This window comes from Hibiscus syriacus, unplaced genomic scaffold (assembly GCF_006381635.1).
Source record: "Hibiscus syriacus cultivar Baekdansim isolate YM2019G1 unplaced genomic scaffold, ASM638163v2 tig00110458_pilon, whole genome shotgun sequence".
Lineage (NCBI taxonomy): Eukaryota > Viridiplantae > Streptophyta > Magnoliopsida > Malvales > Malvaceae > Hibiscus > Hibiscus syriacus.
In genome coordinates this window covers 1,628,183-1,653,770 of record NW_024062745.1, presented here as the reverse complement: position 1 = coordinate 1,653,770, position 25,588 = coordinate 1,628,183, and the positions used below count along the sequence as shown (strand labels likewise).

The 25,588-nt window shown below is 33.8% G+C and overlaps 1 protein-coding gene and 2 pseudogenes across 1 annotated transcript; 2 read left to right on the top strand and 1 right to left on the bottom strand.

Moving 5' to 3' along the window:
- The first annotated feature begins 7,705 nt into the window (after positions 1-7,705).
- LOC120126466 (glycine-rich cell wall structural protein 2-like) lies at positions 7,706-10,032 on the top strand. The gene is made up of 9 exons (XM_039144653.1): positions 7,706-7,816; positions 7,914-8,036; positions 8,137-8,217; positions 8,308-8,396; positions 8,486-8,560; positions 8,834-8,895; positions 8,986-9,045; positions 9,194-9,598; positions 9,956-10,032. The coding sequence occupies exons 2-9, from the start codon at positions 7,914-7,916 to the stop codon at positions 10,030-10,032; spliced, it is 972 nt and encodes a 323-aa protein (XP_039000584.1). The 5' UTR covers positions 7,706-7,816.
- Positions 10,033-11,428: 1,396 nt separating this feature from the next.
- Positions 11,429-13,322, top strand: LOC120126405 (annotated as a pseudogene).
- Positions 13,323-13,607: 285 nt separating this feature from the next.
- LOC120126465 lies at positions 13,608-15,233 on the bottom strand (annotated as a pseudogene).
- Between the last annotated feature and the right edge of the window lie 10,355 nt (positions 15,234-25,588).

The following is a 25,588-nucleotide window of genomic DNA, read 5'->3' as shown; positions in this document are numbered from 1 at the left end:
GTTCATGTTCGATCAGAAATGCCATGGCACATTCAAAGAGCTAAAGCAAAGACTTATCTCTGCACCGATCGTAGTTCCCCCAGATTAGACGGCACCGTTTGAATTGATGTGCGACGCAAGTGATTTTGCCGTGGGAGCTGTGCTTGGGCAACGTAGAGGTAAAATTTTTCATGTTATATATTATGCTAGTCGTACCTTAAATGAGGCACAATTGAACTATACCACCACTGAGAAAGAATTACTTGCCGTGGTATTTGCATTTGACAAGTTTAGGCCATACTTGATAGGCACCAAAGTCATAGTTCACACCGATCATTCAGCTATAAAATACTTAGTGAACAAGAAAGATGCCAAGCCTAGACTTATTAGGTAGATATTACTACTGCAGGAGTTCGACTTAGAGGTGATTGATAGGAAAGGTACTGAGAACCAGGTTGCAGATCATTTATCTAGGCTAGAGAATATTTCAGAATGCCATAACATTTTTGATATTAAAGAAGAATTCCCTGATGAGAAAATTTTATATGCCACGGCAATTCCGTGGTACGCTGACCTTGTTAATTTTCTTGTTAGTGGTATTTTTCCTTATGAACTGAACAGCTAGGGCAAAAAGAGGTTTCTTCATGATGTCAAGTTCTATTTTTGGGACGAGCCATACTTGTTCAAACAATATGTCGATCAAATGATTAGACGGTGTGTCCCCGAAGAGAAGCAACAAGCCATCTTACATCAATGCCATACAACACCCTGTGGAGGGAATTTTGGAGGTGCGCGGACTGCTGCCAAGGTCCTCCAATCAGGCTTCTACTGGCCATCACTATTTAAAGATGCCCACGCATTTTGCAAAGCATGCGACAGATGCCAGTGCACTGGAAATATTTCCAGACGACACGAAATGCCACTGCAAAATATTTTGGAGATTGAGCTCTTTGATGTTTGGGGCATTGATTTCATGGGACCCTTCCCATCCTCTTTTGGAAACTTATACATTTTGCTTGCAGTGGACTACGTCTCTAAGAGGGTTGAAGCAAGTGCCACACCGAGGAATGACTCTAAGACGGTACTTAAGTTCCTTCACAAGAATATCTTTACTCGATTTGGAGCACCAAGAGCCATCATCAGTGACGAGGGCACCCACTTTGACAACAAGCTAATTGCCAAGGCATTACAAAAATACGGAGTGCGACATAAGATTGCCACGGCATATCACCCACAAACGAATGGGCAAGCTGAAGTGTCCAACCGAGAAGTCATGCAAATTCTCGAGAAGGTGGTGAACCCTCGAAGGAAAGATTGGTCCTCAAAACTCGATGAAGCACTCTGGGCCTACCGGACGGCATTCAAAACACCTTTGGGAATGTCGCCCTTCAAGATGGTATATGGAAAATCTTGCCACCTACCAGTCGAGCTAGAGCATAAGGCATATTGGGTGATAAAGAGGTTGAACTTCAACGCACAAGCAGCTGAGGAGCAACGATTGTTCGATCAGAATGAAATGGAAGAGTTTCGAGCGCAAGCATATGAAAATGCCAAGCTCTTCAAGGAAAAAAACGAAGAAATGGCATGACAAAATGCTTTTGCCACGGCATTTTCATGTTGGCCAGAAAGTGCTCATGTTTAACTCTAGGCTCAAACTCTTCCCTGGAAAACTGAAGTCACGATGGTCGGGACCATTCGAAGTCCACCATGTTTACCCTCATGGCGCTGTGGATATCAAGAACATGGACGATGGGTCCATCTTTAAAGTTAATGGCCAGTGCCTGAAGGCATACCAGGGAGTCCCACCATTGCGTGACAAGACTGCACTTCTCTTGCATGAAGTTGATACTGGCCCAGCATCTTAAGGATGCCGTGACATTTTAAAATTACCCCTGTGCATAAATAAATGTTTATTTTGTTATTGTTTTTATTTAGTTTCCTTTGATTTTACTATTTTATTTTTCTTACAAGGTTAGGGTCCATCCAGATTTCAACCGTACCAGCACCCCATAAGCTCGTAGAGCCACTGGAGGATGCACAATTAGAAATACCGCAGCAAATTCATCTGCCTCTGAACATTCCAGCCCCACACAATTTCGAAAGCACAGAAGTTGTATGACCGCCGCACCACCACAAGCGTAAAGTCAAGGTACCTTGCATTTCATAGCATGTAGTCTAGTTTTACCTTAGTTTTTAGTAAGCATTGAGGACAATGCTTCTTTTAAGTTTGGGGGAGGTCGGGTTCTCGAATCATTACATGATAATATTAGTATAATGAATATGCCATGACATTAGTAAGTGTTAGAATTAATTTTCTAGAATAAATTAATGATGCCCGATGATGATAAACTCTTGATGGCTAGGATAGAATGTACATGACTGTTGAGGATGATAGAACCAACTCTAGGACTTGCTTCTTTGAACCCTTTGAATACACGATTATATGTTTTCCATGCTTGAGAAACTTAGAATTTTTTTATAAGAGAATTCTTGAATGTCGTGGCATACAACTTTGAATGATGAAAACCCACTTGTAAAAAAAAGAATGAAGTTGTGAATAAATGCTTCGGCATATCTGTAGAAGGACATTCCGCTATGCCATGCCATTGCCTGGAAACTACAAATAAATAAATGACAGTAATGGCATATGAGTGAATGAAAGTAGTCACAGGATGACTCTACCTGACTAGCTTGGGGGTGGAAGGTATGCTCTCTTTCACCTAGAGTATGGGATGGTAGGTGTGATGGGCTGACTCCCTTCGTAGCAGAATAAAAAAAAATCTACCTGACTAGCTTGGGGATGGAAGGTATGTTCCCTTTCATCTAGAGTGTGGGATGATAGGTGTGATGGTCTGACCCTTCGTAAAAAAAACAATGTGGGAGTAAAAATTCTAAATGTCGTGGCAAAACAAGAAAGCTTGCTTAGAAAATTTTTAGGTTTGTTAAGCATGGACTTGATACAAACACGCACACACCCACACAAAGAATCTTGCCCTAGGGGACAGTACTTGATTTCTCAAACTAGTCTAGCATGTTGAAGCCAAATGTTCTGAGGGCTGAAATTTTATCCCATATAACTATTCTGCTTCTGAACTTGCCATGGTATTTTTATTTTTCTTAATATTATCCATTGCTTGAGGATAAGCAATAGTTTAAGTTTGGGGGTGTGATAATTCCGTAAAAAGGTCATATTTGGGACCTTTTCACTTAAGTTATTGACTGTCTAAAAGCCCATTTAGGATCATATAGATGCATTTAGGAGCATATGATTACATGTGGTGAAATTTTGTTTGCCGCGGCATTTTATTTTGTAATCAATGCTGCATTATGAGGAAGGTGTTTTTCTGGTGATGTGCAGGATTTGGGAGCAAGGAAAAGCAAAAGGGGAATGTCGTGACAAAAGGAGACTGCTGAGTAAAATGCAAATGCCGAACCAGTTGGCATTTCGAGAGTGATTAAAACGAAAGAAATACATTTTTAGTAAGAGCCAGCTGTCACGGCATAAAAAAGTGCTTTCTGCAATCAGCATTAAAGGAGGGGCCAATTACCATCTTTAACACAAAAACCCTAGGTTCATTCTCCCCTATAAATAGAAGATGAAGCATGACTTTTTGAAAGGAGAGAGTTTTTTAGACAACCGCCAAGAGCCTAAAAATTCGGAGAAAAAGTTCTTCGTCAATCCCATTTGCCGTGGCATTCCTCCGTTGACAGGCTAGAGGGAGTGGCGTTCTAGGCGTCCGAAAAGAGCTAGTTCGCTAGGGGCAGTTCGTGGTGGTCGAGGAGAGCATCCAACAGTGCACGTTGAATGTTTTTCCTCCTTCCCTTAGTTATTTGCTTTCATATTTTGTTATTTGGGTTGTAAGGAATGAATAATACTTGCTTTGTACTTGTTTATTTTGAACCCCACCATGAACTAAACCTATTTGGTGGGAGTTCATTTTGGATATTTAAGTTTTGCTTTAATGAATGATTGTTTTTCTATGTTATTAATTGTTTTATTTATGGATCTTAATGCCTTAGCGTTATAGGAGCTATGAGAGTAGCCATTCCTTAGGAGATTACTAAGTGTTCGAGAGAATATCTAAGTAGCACATCCTTAGTATTCGAGAGAAACTAGGGAGGAACCACATAAGCAAGGGGTTCTAGATAGTAACTAGGCCTAATCCACCTTAGAGATAAGGCTAGGATTTCATTCGACTAAAAGGAGTTGTGCATGAGCGATAGGTTAGATGTTAATGCTGCCGCAAAAAGGTATTGCCCAGACATATCATGTTATCTGGACCAATAGGATCCCTGTAATAGCTAACGCCAATCGGTTTTGCTAAGGAATCTTCAATCTGTCGAGTCCCTTAACTAGAGATAGCATAGGGCACCCTTAGTAAACTCTGTCGGGTAGTTAAGACTGAGAAGTAAGACCATTCTGAGAAGTAAACTTAGATTTTCCTAAGTGACTCCTATCACTCATTCCCATAGTAGCTTGTCGTGTGAGGAGTCTAAATTTCTTATAAGCAAATCCAATATTTACAGTTTATATAGTCTTTACATTTTTCAGTTGTTTATACTCAGCACAATTCAATTTGCCATAACATATCCATCTGCTACCACCTTATCACCATTCTATTTTCGCAACATCCATCTCATTTTGCCACAGCATTATCATTTGTTTATACCATTATTAACTTTACTTAGGTGACAAAGTAAAGTGTCGTGACAAACTTATTTGATTTCCCCCAATCCCTGTGGAGAACGATACTCACTCATCACTTTATTACTTGTTCGATTATGTATACTTGCACACATATTCGCACCACATTTATAATACTCATATCGAGCGGACATGTACAAACAGAATAATTTTTAAGTTTGTATATTAATACAGAATAATATTTCTTTAAAGGTAGTGCAAACTGCCAACATATGAAACTTGTCATAAATTATTTTTCATGTAACTCATATGTTATATGCTATTATAAATTTTGAAATGAGTCAACTTTATTACATTTGACATGATAATTAAAATTATTTATTTCAAATATGATGTGTTTATGTTCAAGAAAGGTAATTGATGATGATTATGATATGTAAATGTTATGCAGAAATGAAATGTTTATGAACTGCCCATTATGTTATGATATGAAAAATCATTTATTTCGATGTATTGATATCTTTGATATTCAATAACATATAATAATTAATGGAAAAGCCCATTGTATGTTGCATTAAGAGTCGTAGGTACACTTGGCATGCCAAGAAGTTGAGTAAAGATCAAGTTAAGTCAAATTATTGTACATTCGTGTACATTACGTATGACACCACTGGTGCATATGATATATTTTGCACTTGGAGTGCATCTTATGATGATGATTGGCATCATGAAGTGCCTAGTGCACACAATATGTATGACTCACGTACCTTGCATTCTCATAAATATGCATTGGGCTATGAACTTGAAAATAAGCTACAAATATGAAATTAAGTTACGAATCTGAAATAAGTTATGAGTTTGGAAACAAGTTCTGAATCTGAGAATGAGTTTTGAAATGTGAAAGTATGGATTATAAAAAGGAAATGTGAAAGTGAATATAAAAAATTAAAAAATGAAAATGAGATATGAAAGTGTTGTATTGTATATGAATAAAAAAGAATATGATATGACTATTATGTATGATATTGTTCATCATGGCTTTGATATGACTATTATTTATGATATTGTTTATCATGGTTTTGATAAAATCATAAGATGATGATTTTCAGGTCCTTGATGAGGAAAAATGGCTTGAATAAATTGATTTGGATATTTATTAAATTTATTGGAATTTAAGTTAATGTTTTAAATTGTTATGATATTATTAAGTTTTATATAAGTGAATATGTTGTTTAGATGTTGTTAAGTTGTTTGATATTTATATAACTTTAGTTTGTTTATAATGCCTCACTAAGTGTATAATTAGCGAGTGATGATTTTCACCGTAGGTAAAGAAGAGCAAGTGAAGTAAGGAGCTGAGTGGGCATCAATCAATAAAGAAAAAGTTACAGGTATTAGTAATGACATCCTAAAAATTTAAATTTTCTAGATGGCATGTATACGAATAAGAAAAATCTAAGACATGTTATTATGGATATAAATACAAATTTAAGTTTTATGTTTTAAATAAAAAATTATATTTTGACAGAGTAAAGCAATATTTTAAATTAGATGGTAATTTAGACAGTTTATCTTATTATATGGAACCGTATAGAACTATCTAGTTGTTGCCTGAATCTGATATTGATTTGGAGACTTAAATACTATAATATGATTTTACGTGATTACATTATTTATTGAAAGGATTAAAATGGATAAATTTTAAAAGTTCAAAATTTTACTGGATTTTCAACCTTAGAATGTATGTAAAACTACGTGACATCTTTGACTCATATTCGGGTACATATACGGGTTAAGGGTGTTACATAGTATCTCATTTTCAAGTGCCCAAAATTTAATAAAACGATAGCGTAAGTGAACAAAACTTAATAAAACGATAATATAAGTGACCAAAAGTGTACAAATATGAAATAAAATTGACCAAAACTTAATCCTCCTATTATCTACGTGGAAATGATATAATTTTAATTTTATATATTTATTATGCCACGCCAGCAAACCGTTAAAGGTTTAACGGTCGTTAATCTTCAGTGACGAAATCTTAATCAAAACAAAACGAAAGTGACCAAACCTTACATTTTTTGAATTTAGTGAGGAAAAGTTTATAAAACTCAAACGAAAGTGATCATTTCCATAGTTTACCCTACATAATTCTCACATATAATTATTCCATCTATGAATATGCATCTATCATTCCAAAAGGGTTCAACTTTTGACAAATTTTAAGAATTTCACATGAAAGAGGGTAAATAATTAGGTTTATTTATAAAACACTTTATTCAACTCGAGGTGATAAATATTTATATGATGAGTTCCTAAGAAATCTCATCGAGAATAAAATCCTATCCCCAATTGATTGCACAAGACTTTTACATGTAGACACCTATTTTCAATTCCGAACCCACTCGAAAAACGGTTGCGATACAATAAAAATGATGTAACAAGGAGAAAAATCAAACCCTTTTAAACATTATTCGATTAATGTAAAGTTATTTATAATTACCACCATCCCTTTGGAGATGTGCACTACAAACAATTTGCAACATTATGAACGATGTGCTAATTAAGTCTACACCTAAGACTCCATTTGAGATATGACATGTAGATTTCTTACCACATAAATATAGACCTTTTCCATTAGAAAATTTTTCAAAATTGCACCTAACGTGATCTGTCTTTATTCAAAGAGTATTAATTTAAAAATTAATCATGAATAAATATTACTTAGATAATAATTCGATAAATAAATTGTTTTTCTTAGTCAATGTTTTTTGAATATGACATGATCGTACTTTAAAATTTTCTGAATCATCGGCTTTCCTAAAATTAACAGATATTTTCCTATTTCATACAATAAATAATACGATAGCTTTAAACTTTCAAGAAAGGAAAATAATAAATACATAATACAGGGACTATATGCACAATTAGAACCTTGTCTTTTTATTCGGTCACACTAATCGCTTAAACAACGGTGTGATCTCGTTAAAAGTGTCACGGTTTAAGGGGAAGAAGAGAATAGAATCGGGTGAACCGGATAAAAGGATTCGGTTAGGGCAGTTTTAGAAGGATATAAAGTAAGAAGAAACATCTGGAGATAGCGGCTTTAGGGCGTAAAAAGAAAAAAACAAGCCGTAGAAGAGGGCTCTCTCTTGGTTCAGCTTATTCCCCCCCTTAACAAAATCTTTTCAGGTAATTTTCCAGATCTAATCTGAAAGTTCCACGTTTGATTTTGAGCTGCTTTTGAAATATTGATTTATATATATATTTTTGGCGGTTGGAAAAAAAGATGGATCGTTATCAGAGAGTGGAGAAGCCGAAAGCAGAGGCACCCATTGACGAGAATGAGATTCGTATCACCAGTCAAGGCAGGATGCGTAGTTATATCACTTATGCCATGAATCTGCTCCAGGTTTGCCCCCCCTTCCTTTCTGGGTGTTTAATTTCTGCATGTTTAGATCTTTTCTAAATTTGGGTGTTTTGATTATTTTGTGAAATAACACTTTTGATAGGAAAAGGGATCGAATCAAGTAGTTTTTAAAGCAATGGGAAGAGCCATTAACAAGACTGTGACTATTGTGGAGTTAATTAAGGTGCTACTATTTATAATCTATGTGGATAGTTGTATTGATTGGTTGTTTCTTAGGGTGGTTAATAAAGTGATCCATGTACTTGTAATGCAGAGAAGAATTGTTGGTCTACATCAGATTACATCCATTGGATCCATGGATATAACAGATATGTGGGAGCCTCTGGAGGAAGGACTCCTTCCGTAAGGACATTATAATTTCTTATTGTTATTTTTATGCCTTTAATATGTTTCTTTACAGAATTTTAATAACCTTTGTTTGATTACCACAGATTGGAGACCACAAGGCATGTGTCGATGATCACTATAACCCTTTCGAAGAAGGAATTGGATACATCCTCTGTTGGGTAAGTTCCTGTACATGTTGCTCTTTACTGACGTAAGTACATTGTTCCTCGTTATACTTGTTTGCTTGAAATATTAAATGAAGGTTGATTGGGTTCTTTTTGTTAATATGAAGCAAGTTGGTTTTACCTTTGATGTGTTGGTGCTAGTTAAATTACATTTCTATGAATGTTGGGAGCTTAGAGAATATTAACATATGGAAGGTTTTATGCTCTGATTATGGTGGCTTGATGTTTTATTTGACATGAGTGACTCGTGATCTCCTTTTTATCCAGGTACCAACCTCCATTACCTGCCGATCAGGTGAAGGCATCCACAGAAATCGATCATGAAGGAGGTGGGGATGCATTTCATATCTACACTGCCATCTCTTTTTGGTGATGCCGAATGCCTGTGTTTGTTTTTTATATGCATTTTTTTTTGGCAGAGGGCTCTCCTAATGGCCGTGCTAGAGGCCGTGGTGGTAGAGGAAGGCAAAGGGGTAGAGGTAATGCCAATTTTGAGTATTGGGATGCACCCTGATAGATGTTCTTTTTTGTTGTTATGTTAGGGGCATGGTTTTCCATGGCTCTGGATGTGATTGAATATCATGTGAGAAATATTTTAAGCAAATTTTTAGTTGTATTCTTCTTCAGGGAATGGTTTTGTCTCTGCTGAGTATGAGGATGGAGGCTGGGACCACTCTCGTGGCTATGCTAGGGGTAGAGGTCGAGGAAGAGGACGTGGCTACCGAGGCCGTGGGCGTGGAGGATACAATGGACCCCAGTTTGACAGGCAGCAAGATGATGGCCGTGGGCGTGGAGGATACAATGGACCTCAGTTCAACAGGCAGCAAGATGATGGTCGTGGGCGTGGAGGATACAATGGACCCCGGTTTGACAGGCAGCAAGATGATGGCCGTGGGCGTGGAGGATACAATGGACCCCAGTTCGACAGGCTGCAAGATGATGGCCGTGGGCGTGGAGGATACAATGGACCCCAGTCCGACAGGCAGCAAGATGATGGCTACAACTATGAAGCCCCTCCCCAAGGTGGTCGTGGTGAGTTTTCTCTCTTATTTTTCCGTTATAATAAAATTTTAACATGTTTTAACAGTTTTTCCGCATGAACTATGATATGCATGTCTATCATCACCACTAATATCCTCCTCCTGCACCTCTTAACATAATGTAATTTAACTATTTTGAACACGAAGAATCAAAGTGCACGTACAATAAAGGATGTGGCATTAAAAAGAAGTTAACATGGAGATGCAATTATTTACATGTTCATGGTCTGAAATTTTCTATCGTTTTTCAAAGTACAATAAACAGACATTATGCCAATAGCTTTAAGAAGGAATGCAGTGAATAGGTAAATAACATAGTTTCTGATGGTCCTTGATTTGCTCTTTGAAGGTCGTGGCCGTGGAAGGGGATATCGTGGAAGGGACCGTGGGTTTCGATCTAATGGGACGATGCATCCAACTGCATGAGGTAGTTTGTGGCAGTCCTTGAATGATATGGAAATGATGGTGTCGGATTCATATTCTGTCATGTTTACGAATTTTTTTGGTCGTTCTTTATCACTTCTGTAGAATTAGGTTTGGTCAATTTTTTCTTCGTTGTTAATTGCTAGCAGTTTAGCATGTGTTCGAGTTCATGTGGTGTTGATGTCGATGTTCATGAGTAGACTTAGAATAGTTGCATCTCGGGTTTCTACTAGTGCAGCAGCCGCTCCACACTATAGGAGGGCAGGTCTTTTTTGGGTTTATTCTGTGGCCTTAGCTTATTATATGTTTTGAACAATTGTAAACAGACCCCCCCCCCCCCCCCGCAAACACAATTATTATGTCGTTAAGGGTTTTGCTGTTTCGCTTGCTGTTTTCCTCTTTTCCTACTCCACAAGGAAAGTAGTGTGCATCTATTCTATTTACCTTTAGACCTGAAGAAGACAAGAAGAATAGTTTTGCGATATAAATAGGGGAATAAGACTTAACATCAACTTTCATGTAGGTCACAGATCCATTCTAGTTGAGTTCGTATAAATTTTGTTTCTTTTTGTTAAATTTAGTTAACAACTTGCTTATCACTCCAACACTGTCAGATGTACAAGCTTAGACATTAAGCTCACTACAAAAATATACTTCAATTGGCTTTTCGACTAATACTGTAGTTGAAAACAAACATAAATAATGTTGCCAAACTGGGGGATGAAGGACAAAAATGTGAAAGCTTGAAGGATTAAAATTGATATTATATCATTGTTTTTGTTAAATTAAATAAAATATCTCATTCCATCAAATAAAAAGTAACGTTTTATAAAAAATGATTTTTTCATTAAAACAGAACTACTGAATAGATAATTTATCTTATTTAATAAGATAACTTTGGTCGAAAATTCAAAAAGGAATCCACTTTTGGGGCTATTTAGGGTCCAACCGAGAATTCCACTCTGTAATCTGGTATAATAGAAGGGATCGGTTATCAATGAGGTCATTTCCGGCTTTTATCTCTATTATACAACATCTCTATACTAAAGATAAATATTAATTCATCTCTATATATAATAACAAAAACAAAAAATCAAAAAAATTACAACAAAAAAAATAGAACAATTTTCCTACGGATTCAAACATGCACTTGAAAAAAAGAGCCAACAATCAGAAAAATTAAAAAAAATATATAACGCAGTTATAATGTCAGTTATAGCATATATATTACAACTGTCACCACAATGCAGCTATAAAATAGCGATGGGTTGAAGCATAGGATCATGAAGATTTTCGCCACTCCAACTATGCGCTGGAGATGGCCTCATGGAGCAAAAGGATATTCAAAACTGAGAAAAAAGTGGAAACCCTGGCTCTCTCCCCACGTTTAATTCAATCAATGTCGGATATCATGGTGGATCAACTACTTAAACCTGAAGAAACAGTCGTTGGGAACAACTTACGGCAGCAGCACAAACAAGCGAAGAACAGCAGCAGCACAAACAAGCGAAGAACAGCAGCAGCACAAACAAGCGAAGAACAACAGCAGCACAAACAAGTCGAAGAACAGCAGCAGCAGCAATCAGTAGGAAGAGAAAATGCAGAATATGAAGATGAAGAGTTACACAAGCTTCTAGTCCCTGACATAACCCAACTTCCTCTCACCCCACCTTCTGCCGTTGAATCCAACTTTGCCTCTTACTATGCTCCAGGTTTCCCCCCATTTTCCCCAATTATCTAATTTTCATGGGTTTTGTTAATGAACCCCTGGGACTTAAGCACTTTGAAGTTAGATGATTTCCTTATGTATAATACAGGTTTTGTGTGAAATGGATTTGTTAATTACCTAATTCATGATTTTCTTTGTATTGGTTGAAGTGAAGATGTCACTGTATAATCATTAGTTTATATTTAGGTGTTCTGAGTCCTCTAATCAAATTAGTTTATATTTTACTGTGTTCTGAAGCCAGGGAATCAAATTAAATTTTAATTTGTAGATTGTGTGTTATTTGGCTTGGCTTCAACTCACTTGGCATTTAAGGAAAAAGGTGGGATCACATCCGTTGATTTCAATGTTGGCAAATCCGATCGAAGTGGTATGAAAGTCACTGGAAAGAGAGAAGGTATCTCCTTGTTTATTTCTGTAACTGATTAGAAAAGTGTTTGATTGTTGTTTTACAATTGAAATTCCACTTTGGGGGTTTAAAGAGTTTTATCAATGTGATGTTCTATATTGGTAATTCTTTTAAATTGTGAGAGCAAACATACATTATATCTTGTTATTTGGAGATCAAAGAGATTAATTTCTTTCATGGAATTGGTGTATTAGCTTTGACAATGTCTACTCGTAGTTAAATATGCTTCTCTTGTAGAATGTTCAACACTTCGAGTACAATACAGTTTTGTGCAAGGTCTGCACCCGTGATGATTCGTATATTGTAAGGTGGGTATGATTATTTTCGTGCAGCATCTCTCCCTTCCCTCGTTTCCCCTTGATTTTCGTATTCAAATGAATAGCAGTTCCGGGCAGGTGTTGTGTTAAGGGATCTCTTTTGGAAGTGAATGAAAGATTAATCAAACAACCAGAGCTGCTTAATTCGTCGGTGAGTGTAACTCTGCCACTCTTCTTTACTGGTTTCTCAATTCATATATGTTCGCAACACTAGAATTTCGTGGTTGAAATTGAATTCTTGTGAGTTGTGATTATGGCACATCTGTCATCTGAAGCTACCCATGTTCTTCCTTACAATTCAAAAGACATACATTAGGATAAAAGATGACTAGTATTTTAATGTGTGGCATAATTTTGTCAATTACATGCTGTGCTGAGTTAATTTGGGATTCTTTTAATTTGACAATTTATCGTATAAATGTGGCAAAGTTTGTGAGTGTTAGAATCTGTCATCTGAAGCTACCCATGTTCTTCCTTACAATTCAAAGACATACATTTAAAAAAGATACTAATTTTAATGTGTGGGCATAATTTTGTCAATTACATGCTGTGCTGAGTTAATTTGGGATTCTTTTAATTTGACAATTTATCGTATAAATGTGGCAAAGTTTATGCAGTCGTTAAAGAATTCGGATTTATCGTTGTTGTTGAATGCAGCCAGATAAAGAAGGATACATAGCAATTGTAATGCCAAAGCCAGCGGACTGGCTTAAGGTTAAGGCTTCCTTGTTGAGCCTTGAAGAATTCAAGGAACTGAGAGCACTTTGCTGAATATAACCTCTAGAAAATGGAGAGAAGCTGGCTCTATACTTCATTAAAATAATTCAAGCTGAAGGAATCCCTTCATTGACAGTTTTTCTGACATGCCCCCAGCGCGACAAACTCTATTATTTCTACTGTACTAGATTTGGTTGGCTGAACTATGTAACACAGCTCCATTTCTCTGTTTTACTTTCCCATCTCACTAATGATAAAAAGTTGGTCATTTTCAACTCCTTGATCAAATGATTAATGAACGTTTTCATGTACAAAGACAAAATGCAAAAGAACTGTTAATGCCCAAGTTCTATTGCAGTCAAACTTTTAATCTTCAAGGGACATAACTATGCCATGATCAATGTCTTAACTATGGCTGTGAATCAACTATTTCTTCTATGACATTCAGTCTCTCGATCTGTTGATAGTGTGAAAACTTAGCATGTTCTTCAAGCTCCTTCAATTGTTCCAAGAAGCTTGAATCGTGCATTCGGAATTCTCTTTCAGTACCTCAATCTTCCCATTTCTTATGCACATATTAGTAACGGCTTTATGGTGCTTGATCTCAACATGCAGTCTCCATACCAATCTACTTCTGGTATCGAAATCGCTGATCAAAATATAAATAGCTTATGCTGATATATTAAGTTGCTCACCGAATCTTTTGAGCAAACTCGTGTTTAGCCCTTGCTGATGAGATGATAACCCGGTTTTCTTCTTCTTCTTCCAAATGCAACAAACAAACCAGGCGGCAAGCCCTGGTGCTGCTATAATTCCCAACATGCCGTGGAATGCAAGTATCAGCAATGCAATCACAAGCGCTGTGTGAGAAATTACTAAACAAAGACCCCAAAACTGTTTGGAGATCCTTTTGAGTTTTGCTTTCTGTCTTATCTTTTCCGATTTCCACGTTAGTTTTCGGAACAAATTGAAGTTATTCTAATTGATCTTCCGGAACTGCTTCTGTGTAACGATCGACAATGGATTTTTAAGCAATGCAAATCCAGTTTGCTCCTTGAGTATAACGCCACACTGTTCATCTGAAAAATCTTGAATCCTCTTGCTCAACTTGATCACCTTTCTAATCCTCTGATAATAAACTCGCGTCTGGTCGATGCTTTTAAGGAGTAATTCGCATAAGCTACAAGCTTCCGAGCCGGCTTCGAAATAATCTAGAAGAAAGTGATGAACATTCAAACTCTTTATCCTGTCCAATGTTTCTTGCCTCGGTTTAAGCAAGAATTCGGACAAGTTCATACGATGATTCGGAATCAAAGACGTTGAAGGTAGACTATCAAAGCCATGAACTTGACTCAACATCTCGAGATAGGATTTTGTTCTAAAAGCTTCCTTGTATTCTTCATTTACATTTGTCTTGTCACTCAAGTTACTTCCATGCTTCTTCTCTGATCAGCCTGAAACAAACAAACAAACAAACAAACCAAAACACAGAAATCCAATCAACTTTTCAATCCATGAAACCAACTAAAGATTCCAAAAAACTATGGGGGGGGGGGGAAAGAAAATCCAGAAACCCTTTCATGGTATAAATCATCTGATCTGATTTAAGCTTTGCGAAATAGATCATATTCACTCTCTTTTTTTTTTGGTTTTTAAAATTTTCTCATCAAAACAAACAGATTAGGTATTTGATTGCTTGAGCTAATATTTATACGTAGAGTTCGATGACTTTGGATCTGCTTAATCAGAGGGTGAAATCCTTTATGCTTTAATCTCACGATACGTGTATTGGCTTTGGATTTGCTCTTATCATAAAATAGTGCGGTGAAGCTCGGAGGGTACGAGCTTTGAATTTTGCTCCTGCGCTATAAATTTGTCTAAAGTTTTTTTTTCTTTTTTCCATTTAATAATTATTAATGTTTTTATTTAAATTATTTTTCCTTTTTTGGTAAATCATGCTTTGAAGTTTAAAGTCTAACCCTATAAGTTAGATAAACGTGTTTTCTAAACTTGCAGTCGAAAAGATGCTGTCCATTTTTACACTTATGCTTCACGTTGAAGCTTTGTTCTTTGATTTTAAGCAAATTATAATTTTTAAAATAATTACTATTTAGGATGGATTTGCTGATTCAATTGACACTGTTATTATTATAATATTATTACTCCTTCAAAAGATAATTTTCAAAAACTATTAGTTCTTCATTAATTGAAAATCCTATACATATTTCTCTGATTATTAGAACCTCCAAAAAGATATGATACCTTCGGATACATTAGATTTTTAGACATGATTTTTAACATATCCATGTGATTTGTAAGTGTAAAATTTAAGATTTGACTATCACTATCTATCTTAGTGACCTACGAATAGACATTATATTTGACGTTATTAGCTAAGGCCAGTATAAGTACCTCTCGTTAAGATTGATAAAAAGATTAAAAACATTCTACAATTAACATCCATTCTTCTTCTTCTTCATAATTAATTATTTCTCATAGAGAAACATCCATCAACGATTACTTTTTCATAAACTTTGGTTTTTTCGTTCATATTACAAGGGGTGAATTGTTAATAAGCGACGAAATTAATTTATTTTTATTAACAAATATTGAGAAATTTGTGAGTTTAAATATACTAAAATATAATTAATTTTTAATTTGAAAGTTGGAATCACGGATTTTAACATTACAATTTGTACATTTAAAAAATATTAAAAAAAAGCATACAATGGGTCAATGAGATTTTTGTTTAGGATGTCATTGTTACTGATTTGATGATTGTAAGGTTCGATTTATGTCACTCCTTATTTATAAAGATGAATAAATGTAGTGTATGTATAAGATGTGTGTAATCGATGGTTTGAAGTATGTGACCGAGCAGGAGGTTGAAGAATAAACTAATAGTGATAGTAAATCACTAACTACAATTCTCCTGTTTAGTCTAATATGATGATGTATCGGCACAGTAGAAAGTGCCAATGTGAGTTTAAGGAAACCTTCATTCATGCATAAGTACAATATTGATTAAAGAGTGGAACATTCTAATAGAATCGATCCTAAGTGACATGTGTGCGACTAACCCTTTAGGCCATAGTGCGAGGGTGAGTCATATTTGTAGACAGTAACTGACTGATAAGGATTCAAAGTGTTAAGTTTTAATGGACTTGATAGAATTACCTTTCGAAAGTAATGTTCAGAATGGATTGATTACCCCTACCATGTCAAAATGAATTATTGCTTAAAGCGATTGATCTTAAAGAATTCGAAAGGTTTTGAGATATTAGTGGTAGGGAAAGAGAGTAAATATGTTTCTAATGTGATTTTAGCAGTAACTGCCACAAAGTTATTACTATAAGGTTGTCAAACTCCTTAGTAAATGCGGTGAATACTCAAACTTTCATAGTTAAGTTGAAAAATATTCCAATTGTTTGAGAGTATCCAAATGTGTATCTGTAAAAGTAACCTGGATTATTTATGGGATAAGATGTTGAAAAGAAAAACGGTGCTACCAGATACTACGTTGATTTCTATTACCTCGTATTGATTGGCTCCAATTGAGCATAGAGGCTTAAAAGGCATATTTATTTGAATTGTTAAGATCCAGTATTTACAAGACTAAGCGTGTCATCTGGGATGCATTAATGTTATTGTGAAAAAGAAATATGGGCCTATTTAATTATGCATGGATTATTGTCGGTTAAATAAGGTAATAGAGAATAACAAGTATCCTCTTTCAAGGATTTATGATCTTTTGATCAGTTAAAAAGGTGTATTAGAGCTTCCCAAGACTAATCATCAATCTGAATAATATTAGATAAAAGATAAGGAAGAAGATCTTCCTAAGACAATTTTCAGAATTCAATATGGACACTACGAGTTGAGGCAGTTTTGTTTGGTTTAACGAATGTTCTTGTGAAATTTATGGATTTGATAAATTGAGTATTTCAGTTATACTTGGATTAATTGGTGGTGGTGTTCATTGGTGATATTTTGATCTATTGTAAGACCAATTAAGAACATGATGCATATCTTTGTATAGCTCTTCCAACACTTTGAAAGAAAAGTGGTATGCTAAGTTGACAAAGTGTAAATGATGGTTGTCTAAGGTTGTATTCCTTAGTCATGTGATCTCAGCTGAGGGGATAAGAATAGACCCCAAGAAAGTACAAGTAATAGTCGGATGATAAATTCCAAGGAGTGTTTCCGAAATTTGAAGTTTCTTGGGATTTGCTGGTTACTATCGAAGGTTCATAAAGAACTTTTTTATGATTGTTTTCCCTCTGACCAAGCTATTGATGAAAGACGTGTCATTCATTTGGACTGATAATTGACAAGAAATTTTTAAGATGTTAAAAAATAATACTGACATAAGCTCCAGGGTCATGAAATCAGAATCTAGAAAAGATTATGTGATTTATAGTGATGTGTCCCATAATGGTTTGGGATGCGTGCTCATGCAAGAGGAAAATTTAGGCTTATGCTTCAAAGCAACTAAAGAATCATGAAAGAAATTATTTGACTCATGTTCTCGAGTTAGCAATAGTTGGGTTTACTTCATTGATATAACGCCACTATCTATATGTTGAGTGACGTTGTATCTATACAGATCTCAAAAGTCAAGAGAATGAGTTAACTCAAAGGACTGAAAATAAAGGAAAATGATTAAATTCCTTAAAAGAATGATGATGAGCTTATTGACTACCACCATGAAAGGCTAATGTGGTGGTTGATACGATAAAATCGAAAGACATTTTTGCTTTAAGAGTTTTGAACACGTGATTTATCTTGAAAGAAAGATGGTGCTTTGATTGTAGAATTAAAGTTAAAACCTATGCTGCTAGATCGAGTAAAAGGATTTTCAAAGAAAATATGAAAATTGTTGTGCTTGACAAAGATAGAACGAATGGAAAAAAGTTGAAACCAAAGTCCTAAAAGTTAAGTCTGATGGATGCTTATATTATCGAGGAAAGAGTCTATATAAGTGGCAGGTATGAAAGGAGCTATTACTGAGTTGGTTTCTAAATGCTTGATATGGAAATATGTTAAAATAGAGCATCAAGTGCCTTCTGGGTTATTGTAACTGATTTCCATCACTTAGTGGGAATAGAAACGAGTTACAATAGACTTTGTAATAGGTAAAGATTATTTAAGATAATCTCAAGATAATTATCTATCAATAAAAGTCTTATTCGGATTTAAAGAGAAAAGAGATATTCTATTAAAGTGGTGATCAGTGATTCTTAAAGTATCGATCATATCCTTCTCATGTTATCACACCAGAGGATATTAAGTTTCAGTCAGAATTTGATTTATGAAGGAATCAATACTTATTAAAGTTTGTTAGAGAAATCAAAAGTTGAAAAAAAAAACAGTATCCTTATCTTTTAACATTAGGTGCCAATTGAAAATTCGAGGACGATTTTTCTTAAGGGGGAAGAATTGTAACACCCCAGAATTTTGGTTAGTGACCAAAATGTAAATTTAAAAGTTTAGTGGCCAAAATATAAAGTTTAGAAAAGTTTAGGGACTAAAAGGGTAATTTTCAAAAGTTTAGAGACCAAAATTGCAATTTGAAAAATTCAGGTGTTTTGACCCATAAATGAATAGTTTACCCCCCCCAAATGACGTTTTGGTGGGAATCAGATTTTTGATCCGGAATTTATGTTAAAAGCTAGAAAGTGTTAAAGTCCGATAAAATTCAGTAAATCAAATCGAATATAAATTTTGAGAAAATTGAAGGATATTAAATTAAGATTATAAATATTATTTCCACATTTTAAAATGATGGAAAATAATATGGATCATTAGATTTGATAATTAATTTCTATGTTCAATTTGGATCGTTGGATTAAAGTGGAAAGATTGAAATTTTTGGAAAGTTGCATGGATAAAAGGATCAAGGGAATAATTGTTTGTCAATCTTTGACTTTGTAAAGATAATAAAGGTTATGTGGCTTGGTATGGATGTGAATATGAGGATTCATTAATGATATAATTGTCATTTCATATTAAATGAATTTTAAATTTATTTAAGCTTAATAAATGACAAATTAACATGAAATTTCGTGAGACAAGCTCATCTTCAAGCCTCCATTTCGTGCTCCACATGATCTAAGTAAGAAAAATTTATTTTTCATTTTTAGCAATTTCCTTTGGACTTTGGATCGAGCCGTGAAATATAAAATTGTTATATTCGAAAAACGCTATTATTTGGTGTCATTATTGCATTATAATTTTTCTTGAGTTCAAATATCCCAAATTCTAGTGTTTATATTCATGTTAGGGTTTTAAGAATTGATGATGGACTTTGAGGTTGTAGATTCATTTCCAAGTTTGATTGATGATTAAAATCACTTATACATGTGTATATAAGTTTTGACCTAACCCTAAACTTGGGGAAAAGATATGATTTGATGAAATTAAGTTAGGAGTTTAATTGTAGAGGTTTTGAAATATTGAATGGATGTTGATTTCATGCTCGAAACGAATTGAATCAAGTGAAATCATGAAACACTACACTCTTGATATTCGACCTAAGCTTTCAGAAGTGAGAAAAGTTATGGAAAAATATGTAAGGGTTGGAAATGAAGTAGGAATGATTCTTCAAGCCTTAGAAAGTTACATAGACCTTTTTGTAATTTTATAAAAGTTAAGGGACCTATTCAATAATTATAGAAAAATTTGTGGGTTAACGTGTAAATGTGCAATATTTGATCTACTATGTTGGAAATTATTTTTTGAGTGTTGAAATTGAAGTTAGGATATGAAATTTGATTATTTTGGGAAGTTGGTAAAAGTTTAGGTTCAAATCACAAATATGGAAAAGTTGGGAACTTAAGTGAAATGTTATGTGAAATTTGGATAAAAAGAAATTTGATTGGTCAATTAGAAGTGTTAAGGTCAACATATACGTTGTGACATGGAATTAGTATCGAATGAGCATCGGAAGATTTTTAGGAATTTATTTTCTAATGTGTGCCTATGTTAGTAAGATTTTAATGTGGTTTGAATTTGTATATGTTTTGTAATAATGCTCATTTAGATTGTGTTCTTGAAATCAAGATCAAACATTATTAAAGCTAAGGAGAAGTTTAAGGATAAAATGTTAATCTCTAAGAAAGGTTCACAAGCTAAGTACACCAAGTGAGTGCAAATTTAATTTGTACTTATGTTTATGGTTTATGCATACATGTGCATTTGGTGAGCTAATAGAGTTACTGAATAAGTTGAAAATGTAAATTGGTGAAATCTGTCTATATTTGTGTTATAAACAGTAAGTTTAGAAAATCACTATAAATTCTACAAAAATGATTTGGGGATGATTTTTATATCGTTGGATTCGTATATTAGTATAGTTTTATTTAGAACAAACAAAAACTAATTTTGAGATGTATACAAAAAAAATATATGATTTTTTAATCGAGGATAGGTCAGAAAACATGGCAGCAGATTCTGTTCAAAACAGCTTCTCTAAGCCAACTTTGAAAATTTACTATAAATTGTACAAATGGAACTATAAGGAATGTCTTATATGGCTAGATTTGTATTTGAGTATAGATTCTAGTGGCATAAACAAAATAATTTTTAAGTGTGTATATTGATACAGAATAATATTTCTTTGAAGGTAGTGCAAACTGTTATAATATGAAATTGTGATAAAAATTTGGGATCAAACCAAATTTAAAGTGAATGATTAAGTTGAAGTTTAGGGAGGCTTATATTGACTTATTTATAATGTCAAAGTGAGTGCAATTCATACATGACATTATACATGGATGTTTTATACATCATTAGGAAGACTTGCGATATGTCTACTTTATTTATGTTGGTATGATATTTATGTCATTTATCATATTATTGACATGTTCATAATATGTCAAGGTTGAAAATATGATGCATTGATCACTAATTTACATGATGTTATTTCAGGTATGAACTGCCCAATGCCAAATTATATGAATATACATTGTCATGGATGAAATAAAATAGATTGTATGTCCAAGAAAGTCATTGAAGGACAGGGTGTAGTTGGCATGCCATAGAGTCCAACTTAACACGTTCGTAGCTTATATTTCATTTTCAGAGCCCAAATTGTGCACTAGGCACATCACGGGTGCCAATCATAACATATCATAAGATGCACTCCAAATGTAGATCGTAACATGTGCACCAAAGGTGCTACTCATAATATACACGAATGTATCATAACTTGACTTGAAAGTACTCAAGTTTATGGCATGCCAAATGTACCTACGACTCTCAATACAACATACAATGAGCTTTTTATTCATAATAAAATCATTTATTAATCAACGTCTGAAAATCATAGACATTTAATATTCATTCTCATAAAAATCATACTTGGGCAGTTCATACCCTAAATCATCCATAAAACACTTATATAAACATTATGGAAATAATCCATAATTAAAGTAGAAAACATGCTTGAAAAATATATGAGGTTGGATTATCGCAAGTCATCGATCAAAAATAATTTAAATAAACTGCACTCACCTTTGCCTCACTACCGAATCTTTTATGCGATATTCATATTCACGAGCTTTATCATTTTCTTTCGTATCGTTCGAATTACTAGATTTTTCGTAGTCTGACAATGTAACATAATAATATAACATGTTCAAACTATATGTTAGTATCGAACTAACATAATCTAAACTTAAAATATAAAGTCTAGAAAAATAAAATAGATACTTAATCGATGTAAATCTAAATCATACTCTTATCAATTGCATCAGGCCACTAATTATGAATATTTCTAGAATTCACCTTAACTTTTCCATTAAATTCATAATTCACCATTATGACCATTTCATATTAATTACATAAAATTTCCAACATCTCAATAAAATATTCAAATTAACACTTAAATATTCAAAAGCTTGCAATTTCAAAACTTTCTTAAACTTTTCAAGTTCAACCACCCAATTTAGTAAACTTGCAATTCAACCACAACTCAATATTTAAATAAAAAAATCAGCATACTAATAAAATTTCTAGCATTGCAATAATTACTCAAAGGATACTTCACCTTTAATAAACTTGCAATCAAGTCCCTATATATTGAGACGTTTTTGAATTCCCACCCTCAACTTTACCAAACTTGCAATTTGATTCCAATCAACTTTCTAACTTAAAATTCCATCATTACAATGTTAAAAATTAACATTGAAACCCCCAAACTCACATTTTTACAATAATATCCCACAATTCTCAAAACTTGTATATTAACCCTTTTACTAATTCAAACTTCTAAATTGATCCAAATTGATCTCCAAATCACATAGAACACTTCTAATATCATTTCTAGATCATAATAAATATTTCAATAATTTTCTCCCCCATTTCCTCTCTATGTTTGAACCTAATAGTACTTTAGGACAAGGTTTTCATTCAATTTCAAGCATGAATTCATCTTCCTTATATTAATTCATGCTATTCTAACCATAACAACATCAATTGCATCCATTTCCATCAATTCTTAATAAACCCTAAAGTGATCGAACCTAATATAAGCATGTAAATATTTTAATCATCATACATGCTTATAATTATCTCCAACTTTAAAACATAAAAATCCTTCATCAATTCTTCAAAATCCATAAACCCTAATTCTCAATCTCAATATACAAGCATCTTCACCATGCAATATTTATAACAATGATAGAGAATTTTATGTATTAATTTTCTATTCACAATTTAGTCCAAAAATCAATCATGTAAGCTTAAAATCAAAAATAAAATATTACCTTGGGGAAGAGTAAAGTTTCAGCCTATGTTTGTTCAAGAGCTGAAAATGTGTTTAAGTTCTTGATTATTCTAGTATTTAACAACCTTAACACATGGCTACTTTATACTATAATTGAATTCAATTATATTATAAATCCCAAAAATGCCATTAATGAAACTTGATAATTACCAATTGTCATTGCATTATCTTCCATTTAAATATTCCACAGTCAAAGATGAGTCAACTTGGATTTGACTTTTTACTTTATCCATGCAATTTTTTAAAATTGCATTTTAGTCACTAAAATTCCACTGTTCAGCCAAAATCTGAAAAATTACACTAATCTGAGCTAAATTTCTCTGATCTAAAATATGGAAATAATATTTCCAACAATTATCTAACATCCTTCAAATTTTTGTGAAATTCTGACTCGATCCGATTATCTAATTTCTATACCGAAACTTTAACGCTTTATAGTTTTTAACACAAATCTCATACCGAAAATATGATTACCATGAAAATTATTGTTTTAGTTTACGGTCTAAAATATATAAATTTTTAAAATTATATTTTTGGCCCTAAACTTTTCAAAGTTATATTTTAACCACTAAACTTTAAAACTTACATTTTAGTCATTAGCCAAAATTTGGGGTATTACAATTATATAATTTAAATAGAAACCTTTTAAAATGAAACAAATTTTTAAGTATTTATGTTCAGTGAATGTTTATCAAGTTGATGTGACATCTTTAGCTCGTATTTCGAGACGTATACGAGCTATGGGTGTTACAAAATTAACATTTAAGATCGCAACCTACTTCTTTGAATCATAACATGTTTATACGCAACCTAAAATGTTAATAATATTAATAACATTTACCGTTTATAACTTATTTTGTTATCGTAAGAATATCTAAGGCCTCATCAACTTAAACTTTAATAACATTTTAGAAATGTTAATAATATTAATAACATTTACTATTTATAACTTATTTTATTATCGTTATAACATTTAGGTGCAACCTGCCAATTACTACGATTGATAACATTTTAGGTTCCGAATTATAACATTTTAGGTGATGTTTTTAACCCAATACCTTTTTTAATCAGTCACGCTGTTTTTGGCTTTATTTTAAGGGTTTCATAGCATAACTACCCAAAATTAGGATTTAATCACATATTTTTTAAATAAAAACTATTTTTTAAATAAAAAATAGTGTGAGGGCAGTGACCATAGAATCAAGGGTAATTTTGTCCCTGATCGAACATTATCTACTTAAAAGTATTTTTTTAACATAAACTCTAAATACTTAATTTTTAAACCAAACAATCCAAAATTCACTTTTAGAACACTTTTGGCTTAATAACAAACTATCCCTCTTTTCACAAATAGGTGCCTAATGTTTTTGACTCACCCGGTGCCTAACGTTACAAACGTTACCACTTTAGGTATCCAGGCCGTCAACGTGTCAATTTCTCTCATTAAGTGACATGTGTCACAATCTGATAATTTTAAATATTTTATTTAAAAATAAAAATAAAATTATATATTTTTTTAAAAAATAATTTTTTTTGAAATAGCTCCAAAACTTTAAAAACCTTCATTTTACCCCTAAAACCACACTGACCGTCGTCCTTTGATGTCGACTAAACTCCACCAAACCTCACCTCCCCCGATGACTGAAACCCTATGAAATCGTAACCGATCGACGACGAATCGATGTTTTATACCATGCAAACCCTATGATGAAAATCGTGATCCCACACGATTCTGATTGCCAATCGACAACAACTACGACAACGTATGACTAGGAAGATGATAGGGGATACATCAACGGTGGTGGTCATGGTCAGAAAGAACAATGACAACGGGTTAAGGTTAAGATTTGGGGATTTTAGGGATTTTGAGGCTTTATTATAATTTAAGAAAATATGTTTTTTTATAAATATAATAAAAAATTTAATATTTTTTAAAAAATAAATATAACAAAAGGTGGTTGGACGCCACCGTCGACCACCATCGACCCCCATAGATGGTGATCAGACACTATCTTTGGCCACCATCGACCGTCGTAGATGGTGGTTGTTAGGTCCCAAATTCTATGGGTCACCTCACCTTGAGTCCGAACCCGACCTCTATTTTGTCAGAATTTGCTCCGAAGTCCATGAATTGGAGATTAAAAGTGAGAAAGCAGAAACATTTCAGTCGAGATTCACAGATTTTGGGATATTTTCTAGTAAAACAACCACCAAATTTAGACTAAGATGGTCGAGACAAACTGACCCATGAATTTTGAGACCAAACAACCACCATCAACGACAATAGACGATGGCCGGAATGAAAAATGATGTGGTGATCGGCGAGAACTACTGATCACCTTATTTGCAAAATAGAGAGAAAAATGAGGGGAAAGAAGAGGATTCGAAACGATGTCTTTTTTGGTGTATATTTAAGTTTTTCAAAACGACGTTGTTCTAATGCTTGTGCTATGTCATAATATCGTTAAAAAGTTAACGACAAAGTGAATAAAATGATTTAATCTATAAAATTTAATGTGTAAATTAAAAAAATTTAAAATACGAGCGTAAAATAGGAGAGACATTAAAGTTCAGTGAGAAACAATGTAATTTATCCATGATAA